Source organism: Lontra canadensis, unplaced genomic scaffold, assembly GCF_010015895.1.
Source record: "Lontra canadensis isolate GAN:19392208 unplaced genomic scaffold, GSC_riverotter_1.0 scaffold94, whole genome shotgun sequence".
In the NCBI taxonomy this organism is placed as follows: Eukaryota; Metazoa; Chordata; class Mammalia; order Carnivora; family Mustelidae; genus Lontra; species Lontra canadensis.
The window spans coordinates 1,466,612-1,476,158 of record NW_022631088.1 but is presented as its reverse complement, the minus strand read 5'-3'; the positions used below and the strand labels follow the sequence as shown (position 1 = coordinate 1,476,158).

The 9,547-nt window shown below is 60.0% G+C and overlaps 1 protein-coding gene across 1 annotated transcript; it reads right to left on the bottom strand.

Annotated features, from left to right (window-relative positions):
* Positions 1-1,699: 1,699 nt before the first annotated feature.
* AEN (apoptosis enhancing nuclease) lies at positions 1,700-9,054 on the bottom strand. The gene is made up of 4 exons (XM_032836778.1): positions 8,975-9,054; positions 4,336-4,939; positions 2,641-2,841; positions 1,700-2,211 (listed from the first exon to the last, which is right to left on the bottom strand). The coding sequence occupies exons 2-4, from the start codon at positions 4,873-4,875 to the stop codon at positions 1,975-1,977; spliced, it is 978 nt and encodes a 325-aa protein (XP_032692669.1). The 5' UTR covers positions 4,876-4,939; positions 8,975-9,054; the 3' UTR covers positions 1,700-1,974.
* Positions 9,055-9,547: the final 493 nt, after the last annotated feature.

The following is a 9,547-nucleotide window of genomic DNA, read 5'->3' as shown; positions in this document are numbered from 1 at the left end:
GCATCTTATGTGCATTTTAGCACAATGAGAACTAAACATTTTCTTGAGAAGTGAGAACACAGCTTCAGGACAAACAAACTTTGTGCTCTACAATAAGACATTGTAAAATTTAAAAAAATAAATGACATGAATTCCGTAGCCCTAAAATATTGTCACATCCCAAAGCATCATCTGGAAAGCACCCCCTACTTCAAAGGCCAAGGCACGCAGCAAGACCCCGTGCCCGGCACCGCCCTCCCACCCCAGCCTGAGAATTCAGAAAGGGCCACTTCGCTTACTTTTCTAATCTCATTTTATTCCAGAACAAATGGTTTTACAACAAAGCTGACCTTAAACCCAGTACATTTTCCCACTGGTAACAGTTTCATCTTCCTTCAGTCTGTAGCCCAAAGAATTGAAACTGCAGCCCGGGTGGGCTGGGAGTTTGGCACCAGCTACAGACTTTGAAGGACTCCAGAACAAAGCGCTGGAGCCAGGCCAGCAGAGGTCAATGCCACTGCCGGGCTCACTGCCCCGCAGACAGGGAGGGAGTGGAGGACAGGCAACCTGGAAGTAGTGTTTTCAGTAGTGTCTCCCAGTTCCTGGCCCTGCTGCTTGGATCAGACTGACATAAAAATCACTGTCATTTCCTGCACGCAGAGCGGGGGAAGCTGAGTGTACATCGGTCACCCAGCTGCAGGGAGCAGTGAGGACCCGGCACCTGCACGCGGTATCCTCAGCCCGCCCCTGCTGGGGCAGCCAAGCGTCAGCAGCCGTCTCAATCCCAGGGGCAGGCTCAGGCGTTCCCCAGAAGAGGCTGAAAGGGAGCCAGGCACCACACTGAGCACTGGGCACTTGGCCCCCAGGACAACCCTACGAGGTAGGCTACGGCATTAGCCCCATTTTACAGAGGAGGAAATGGGCTCAAGGGTGAGGTCACATATTGCTCAAGGTCCCAAAGCTTAAATTAAGTGGCAAGCAAAGATGGGGCTCAAAGGTCAGTGTGGACCTGAGCTCTTGCTTAACCTCAATACTCCCAAACTGCCCTTTGGGAAAGAAGGCAAGAGGGGTGGCAGATGAGATCCTGACAGAGACAGCTCTGGCAAGCTGCAGGCAACCCAATGACCACAATGACTGCGGATCCAAGTGCCCGAGGGGACACCAGCCCGAGTGCGGAGACGGCTTCCCTGCCTGGCCCTCGCCCCATGGACACGCACTCGGCCCCCCTACACACTGGGTAGGGGGTCCCACACGGATCCCAGAACTCAGACTGCTGCGCTGTTTCTCAGGCTTGTGCTTAAGAGAGCCTCCTGCCTGAGTCGGGTCAAAATTAATACAGCAGCGTCTCCACCCGAAGCTTCCCCGCTTCCCCCCACCCTCGGAACAGAGCCTGGTGACTCCTGGTGCCGGCTCCCCACGCGCCTGGAGGGGCCCTGCTGGTCTGTCACAGCCCAGCACCGAGGTCCTACTGTGGCGCCAGCCCAAGTTCTAGTTCGGAGAGAAAGGAAAGGAACGTCCCATAGAGTGGCCTTAATTCTACAGGCTCAGGGCAAATTCATTCTGAATCTGACGATGCCTATGGAGGAAGAGGCAGAGGGCGGTAAGAGAGGAGAGCTGTACCCCAAGTCACTGAGCTCACCACCCCAGGGAGAAGACATCACCCCGAGACAGCACAGCACGAGGGTGCTATCCACGCGTGGGGGTGGGGGGACAGCTGGGATGGTCTATCGGCACGCGTCCTCCCCCAGCTGGGTCCCTGCGCACCTGACATTTTCACAGTGTCTATTAAGTGCCATTAGCAGGCCACAGGGGTGGGGTTAAGTGCCCACAACAGCCTTGGATGGAGGGAGCCGAGAGGACAGATGGTCCCAGCTCCCTGGCCCCCCGCAACAGGCTAGCCGCACCCTCCCTACCAGGGACGACGTGCCCAGGGCTCTCCTGGCCCCCCGCACGCCCCACGCTCCACCCAGAGGCCACCTGGGAGCCTCTCCTGCCTCACTCCCTTCTGTCCTGTGGCTCCCCTGCTCCTCCACGGGTGCCCTGGGCCAGGTCCTCGGGCCAGTACTGGTCCTCCATGTACTGCTCCACGTCCGCGCTGCTGTCCGGGTCCCGGTCCTCGGGGTGGGGCGGGAGGCTGCAGGCCTGCCGCCGCTCCCACTGCACCTCCACCAGCCGGTACAGCTCCATGGCCGTTGTGGCGTCTTCCACCGACGAGTGCCCGTGCTGGCCGACCTGCGGGCGACAGCCCTTGTCACCGCCCACGGTCCCGGCTCTGCTGCTGGCCACAAACACATCCTCTCGGAATGAGTATGTGAGGCTCGGGACAGGGGGAGCCTGGGAGCTACTCAGGAAATCGAGTGTTACTGGCTGCCCCCAAGGCAGGCCCCGGCTCTCGGGCTGCCACAGGTGGGCTCTATGTGGCATGCAGGGACAGAGCCAGGAACTGCGTGGGGGACAGGTCTGAAAAGCCCAGCCCAAAAGCCTGTGGCCGGTTGTCACAATCCAGTGGGGACGAGGGTCAGTGGAGAAGACACCCAGGGTGGCCTGTACGTGTGGGACAGTTACCAGGACCCCTGCGCAGTGGAGAGGGAGAAGGACTAGCAGCGTGGAGGCTCAGCCACTGTCCAGCCCGGGGCCCCTCCTCGCGCCCGCCCCCCGCACCTGGATCTTCTTGTGTAGCAGCTGCAGGGCCAGGTCCTTCAGAGAGACCCGGGTGCGGGTGTGGAGGCCGGGCTGCTGCAGGAGGCTGGGCACGTAAGTGGTGTCGCGGGTCTGGCTCCGAGGGTGCACGTACTTGAGGGCCTGGAAGTCATTGTGGAGCGCATGCCCCACCACCACCTTGCCCTTCAGGAGCTTGAGGATCTGTGAGCAGACAGAGGAGGCGGGAAGGCCCCGCTGTCTAGGAGGCCCAGGACACGTGCTGCCGCCCTGACCACAGGGGTGTGGATCCCTGCGAAGCGGGGACCCAAGCCCCATGCTCAGCCACGCTGCCTTGAGTCCGAAGCCCCGGCCCTCGGACTTGCTACACCCCCTGACCCAAGTCAGCTCTCTAGCCAGCAGAAGAGCGCTCTCCACGGGGTGGCTGTGGGCACACGAGAAGTCACGCACAGAGTGGGTCTCCTAGCGAGTCAACACAAGAGACTGTGTCCTACTGGCACCAGCCCTCCTCTCTCAGCCCGGGAGACCTCCCCACCCAACTCTCTCGTGACCCGGCTCGGCTCCCACACCAGGAGGCCTCCCCCAGCACTGCCCCGGCGACAAGAGGACCCTGTGGCCCTCTCCCGCGGTGGAGCGGACTGCAGCGCTGGCACGGTCTCCCCGCCAGCCCTCCGAGTCAGCTCAGCGTAAACGCCAGCGACCGTGTCTGCCTGGACTAGTGACGCTCAGTGAAAGCTTAGCACACAGGAGGTGACAGACAGAGACCCGCTGGCTGACGTCTGTGGAACTGAGACGGGCCCTGGGGATTAGCCGAAAGCAGCAGCAGACCTGGGCCCTCTCCCCAGGATTCTATCCCTCTGCCCCTCAGCCACGCAGGACTCCACTTCAGCCTGGAAACCTTCGCTCTCTGGCGCAGTGCTCAGCAGCTGCACTGTGAGTGTCTCTCTTCCCTGCCTGCAGCCTCCTTGGGCCCCAGGGAGGCCACGTCCAGGGCCCCAGGCCTGCAACGCCCTCCAGCCCTCAGCAGCGAGCCTGGCTCTCCCGATCACCCGCCGTGGGCTCCTGTGGCGTGCTTCTGCTGGCCGTGTGCGGCTTATCACTAAACCCAGCTTGCAGAGCAGAGGAAGAAGGTGCCATTTAGACTTCCGAGGTGGGGACACGCCACCACACTCCAGTCACACCCCCCTAACAAGCACGTGGTGGGAAGGGATCAAGCACACTCTGTATGGGGTGGGTTGGAGCTGACAGGACACAGTTCCGTTCCCAGAGCCCCACCAACCAGGCCAAGGGAGGCACCGAGGAGCTGAAGGGTTGGCCGTAGGCCTCCTGCCCTGTTGCTGCTATTCCCAAGCGACACGCTTGTACATCATCTCCAAACGTTGGGAAAGACACGCTTAGGCCATGTCTCATGTGAAAAAGGAGGACACAAGACCGTGTGTACCAGTATTTCCCAAATTCACCGAATCCCAAGAATAACCCAGAAACATTAAGCAGCTCTGTGGTAATGCTTATTTGGAAAATATGTGCTCCAGCACAACTGATCTATGAGGACACCATTTGAGAATAATGCAAAATTTCACCTTTCCCTATGCATGATTCTGCCTTTGAGAAACATTTTAGTGAGTGAAGAAAACTGCACCCAGGGCTGCCCTTCCCTGGCCGTCACCCACCCGCAGAAGCCCCCGCCTCTGCACTCACCTCTTTCTGGGCCACCTGGAAGGGGATGGCCTTGCGCATGTGCTGCTGAGTGATGCCACTCCAGCGGGTACGGTAGTCCACGATGGGCATCTCCGGCCGGACGTACTTGTCATAGAGGACATCGCCGTGGTAACTCACCACAGAGCAGCGGGCCAGCTCGCTCACCCGCCCTCGGGGTCCCGTGCCCACCATCTCGCAGTCGATAGCCACGCACTTGCTGGGCCAGGGACCCCCGGATTCCCTGGGGGTGGGCTTCCTGCTCCATGAAGCACCTCCCGATTCATTCCTTGGACGATGTGTCCCGCCGCTGGTGCCTTCAGTGCCCGGCAGTGCCCCCGACGGTGTGGGCGGTGGGGAGGACGGCGGCTCTGGGGACATGCACAGCAGCCCCTGCTCCTGCAGCAGCGCCTTCCGGGCCATGAATCGCTGGTGCTGTCGGCTCTTCCTCTTGTGCTTCCTCCGAAGCGCATCCTTGGCCTGCAGGCTAGCCAGGGAAGGGCACGGGCACTGCACAGACTCAGGGCCTTCCCGGGGTACCATCCCAGTGGGCTCAGCGCTCGGGGGCAAGTGCGGTCTGGGGGGTGATTGCCAGCAGGGCGGCGCTCTGCAGAGAGAACACACAAGGCAGAGAGGCGGGGTGAGAGGGCGTACTGGGGAGAGGTGTGCCCGGCTGGCCCCACAGCGCTCACTGCCACGCCGCCCTAGAGCCCTACGCTTTGTCTTGGGCTCGCACATGGAGTCCAGGATCCTGCGGAATCATCACCGCACTCAGTCAAGCCCCCAGGGGCAAGTCTGTTTACATGGAATCACTAAATAGTCCCAAAAACCTGAACAAGTATGATTATCCTCATCTCCCAGGTGAGCACAGAGGTTAAGTAACCTGCTCAGGTAGGAAGACACAAGAGCTGACATGAACCCAGAATCCACAGTCTCAGCCTCCAGGCCACAGCTCACCTCCAGGTGCAGGAGAATCAACATGTTTTAGAGAGGCACAGATATGGGAAAATAAAGGCTACAGAACCAGAGAGTGTGTGTGTGTACATATACACACATACAAATATATACAGACACACATACAAAATTCCATTTTTAAGTTTTTAAAATTTAAGTAATTTCGAGACCCAGCTTGGGGCTCAAACTCGTGATCCGGAGATCAGGAGTCAGACCCTCCGGCCGGGCAACACAATCCCAGTTTTTTAAAAAAGAATCCTTTGTGAAAGGACAGACCCTCAGAAACTGGAGAAAAAAATTCACAAGGGGCTCACAATAGTTGTGTGTTTTTGGTATGAGTTGACCAAAATAAGGTAATTGACTAAGGGACTTTCTACTTCACTCATCACAACCGCATCTAGAGTTTTCAGCAGCTGGGCATGTGGCTAAGTCACCAGAGACTGCAGGCAGAGGGGCGCTGGGAAACCGGCCCAGCTGCCAGAAAGGAGAAACTGAGAAGGGAGCGTGTGCAGCTCCCTCCATCACTGAACACTGGCAATGTCCGGAATCTGGGTGGGTTTGCGAATCCCACGCAACAAGGCCAGCGGCTGCCCAAGAGCGAGGCGCAGCGCTTGGAAAGCTTCACTCCCTTGCTGAGTCAGCTGCTGCGTGTGCAGCAGCCCAGGAAACCAGGACTTCCCAGTGGGCAGAGCAGGCGTTCCCTTGGCTCTTTGGAAGTTACCTGGCCTGCTACACTTCTACTTCCTCACATGAGAAACGGCCCTACTACAGCCTTTCCGGTGGAAGACGAGACCACACAACACACGCGCGCTCTGCAGACATTACATACAGCAGGGGCTCAATAACTACTCACCCCCTCTCCCCCAGAGAGGCTAAGACTCTCCTCAGATCAGTAACCAGCTCTTCCCAGGCCAAAGCTGCCTGGGCCCGGAACTCGCTGCCCCTCCCAAACCACAGGCCTGCCCCCTCACACACCTCCACTCCTGTCTACACCCTCTGGCAAGCCCTGCGGGGACAAGCCTTTATCCCACCAGGTGCTGAGCACGGAGCGACAAGGGCGGATCCTGGACACCGAGCAGCTTAGCCTCCGCAGAGACAGAAACAAAGCAGGGCTGGGTCAGAAGTAAAAGGGGAGCAGGACAGGCTGGAGGAGGATTCTGGGAGGCTGGCTGGAGGAGATTAAATCAGCGTGAAGAAGAAACAGTAATCCTCCAGCTGACAGGGAGAGGAACTGGTGGCCACATGAGGGGCAAAGGCTGGAAAGAGAAGGAACCCAGGGCTGAGGGAGAGGGGCCCGCCGGAAGCTTGATGCCGCTGGAGTGCAAAGCACGAGGTGGGTCCCGGCCAGAGAACCGTCCCTCTCCCCTTTTTACCACTTAACCTCCTGTCCCCACTCTGGGAAGGCCACCACACACCTTGGTGGTCCTCCCCTAAGCCCTTGAGCGGGGATCCCCAGACTGGTCTCTGCTGATCACGTGAGGGAGTCCCAGAGCACACCGACGGGAGTCACTGACTTCCTGACCCCAGACAGTGACAATCTAGATGGGGAGCAAAGAAAATTCACCCCTCCAGGCCTGACGGCACAACCACAGAGGAACTTACTGCGCTTGAAGATGACAGTTACAGAGCAGCTACCTCACAGCGCTCTGAATGTGTCTTGTGTCTTTGTCCCTCCCCCAACAGCCAGCCCAGACTGGCAACAAGCAGGTCCTCTTCAGAGGTGTGTGAAGGGAGCGGAAGCCGGGGCTGCTACCTGCCGGACTGTGGGGACAGCAGAGCTGGAGGTGACGGGGAATTGAGGGAACTCTGCACGCGGAAAGGAGGCCATCAGACTCCCATGAGAGGGTGATCAAGATGGGAGCAGTGACCTCAGGACAGACTCAGCGGTCCCAGTAGCGGACAGACAGAAATGCCGGGTTAGTGAAAGGTGGCGGCGGAGGGACCTGTTGAAGGGTGTCGGGAAGACCTGCCAGGAGCGCAGGAAGGGAAGGGCCATCAGAGAACATGCAGACACCAAGCCCAGGAGGCAAAGCGTCCGCACTGTGAAAGGGCAAGGAGGCCGGTGGAACACTGGAGAAGGATGTCGTTCGTGGGTGAGGAGACAGGCTGGAGGGAACGGCGAGAGACCACTGCTTCTGGAAGGTGGCGAGAGTCTGGGCACAATCCAGGGACTGATGGGGAACAGGATCCCTACTGCCTCACAGGAAGAGCGCCGGAGAGGACTCTGCCCAGCAGGGGCAGAGATGAAGAGGCGAGGGGAGGAGCTACTGGGTGATGCCAGGCTTGGTGACCCGTCCTGACTCATCCTCCCTCGGGCTCGCTCATCCACTCCCCAAGAGGCCTTCTCCCTTTTAATAGTGCGCGTAACATAATCAACATCCTCCTCTGGGCAGGTCACATCCTAGAGCTGACGCATACAGAACCTCAGTTTGCCTCAGCCCAGCAATGGGGAGAACACGGCCCCTTCCCTTCTGTGCCAGGGCTCCGGGCCCTGCAGGTCAGGAGCTGAGCCCAGGAGCAGGGTCGGTGGCCTCCCTGACCCTGCTGGCAAGATTTCAAAGCCAGAAGTGAAGCTGCCTGAGAAAAAGTGGCCTCGGGTTTCGAGACATGAAAGCAGGTCCTCTTCTACAGGCCCTGACCCTGCTGACACGTCAGAACCGACCATTAATCATCTAGGACACGCCTGGCCCATCCTGAGCCCCAGGAGGGAGCTCAGCGAGGTCGGAGAGAAGTTTGGCTCAAATAACACAACAGTTTCGATAAGGACACACTCAAATCTCCCTCCAGCCCCGAACCAGCTCCCTAGGGATCAGGAGCCACTGGGCCTCCCTGTGGGGGTTTGTGGCGTAAGGCAAGGACCCCAGCGGCAGAGTCCCCAGAGCAAAGGCTCCAAAGGACCCACGAAGTCACAGTCGCCGGCGGTGGCAGGGCTACCCGCGGGATCGGGGAGGCAGCAGGCGGTTGAAGGCCCCCTTCTTGGGGCCGGGGCCCTAAAAGCTACATGGCCTGGACCAAGTCACCATCCCCTGACCACAAAACGAGGGTTTATTAAAACCAAGGGTGAAACGAGGTTTGGGGGTCCCCCCAAAGCAGTGAAAACGTCTGCTTAAAACGCCGACCCTCAGGCCTACCCCCCCCTCCACGCCGTCCTAACTGCCATTTTGGGGAACGGGAGCTGAGAAGCTGCATTTTTCAGAGCGCACGACCCCACCCCCCGAGCCGTGGTACTAACTGGCGCCCGAATTTGAGAAAGCCGGGCTCGCTGAGATCCCCCCCGAGGTACTCGAAGTTCCGGGCAAGGCAAGGAGAGCCCAGCAGCCCCGCACGATCTCCCTCCGCCACCCGCGTTCCCCAAGGAGCGCCGCGGGGGAGGCCGGGCCTCAGCCCTGTAGGGACTCGGGCGGTGGTCACTCGCTGGCCGCGGCGGCGGGGCCGAGCCTGCCAGGCGGAGCCCCAGCGCCCAGCGCCGCCCCCGCAGGCCTCAGAACTCCGAGCAGGGCGGGGACGCGGCACAGGCGGCACCCGGGGCCGGGCCTGCACACCCGCGGGCCCCGAGAGCCGCTCGGCCTGGCCCCGGGGCCCCCTCACCGCGGGCCGGAGGAGGACACCGCGCGCGGACCCCGGGGCCAGGGAGACGCCGCGCCAGCCCTCCCGAGCCCGCCGACCCCAGCAGGGTCCCCCAGATCACCTGAAGCGCCGCGCGTGTCCTCCCGCCCGCACGTGGTGTCCAAGCAGCCCGCAGCTCCCACATGCCCGGGCAAGCCCCGCTCCGGCTGCCTGCCCATTGGCTCGCCGAGCCGCAGCGCCCGCCTAACGCTTTTTCTGATTGGCTGGGAGCCTGGCTCGCGGCGGATAGGTGCAGGGCAGCAGAGGGGCGGGGACTCCTAAAGGGGTGTGGTTTGTGCCGGGAGCCGAGCCGACCCGAGAGAAATTTTAAGCAACCCCCGGGGACCGTGTCTCCCGTGTCCTGTTCCCCTGTGTGTCCCTCCAACCCCAATCCACCCCTCTCCCTGGGTCGGGATGTGGCCTCCTACGAGTTGCGTGCCGCTAAACGCGGAATGGCTTACAGAAGACACACCCACATTTGCAGAATGGGGATTAATAAATAGTGCCTACCTCCTCTCTGTCATGGGGATTCAGAGAAATAATGTGCACGAGGGTCACTAAAGAAAGATTTTAAAGTCAGGTTTGCTGCTTCGGCGCTAGTCTCTCATTTATCCCTTTGCAATACTTTCTTCCTAAGTATGAAGATCCTACTGTG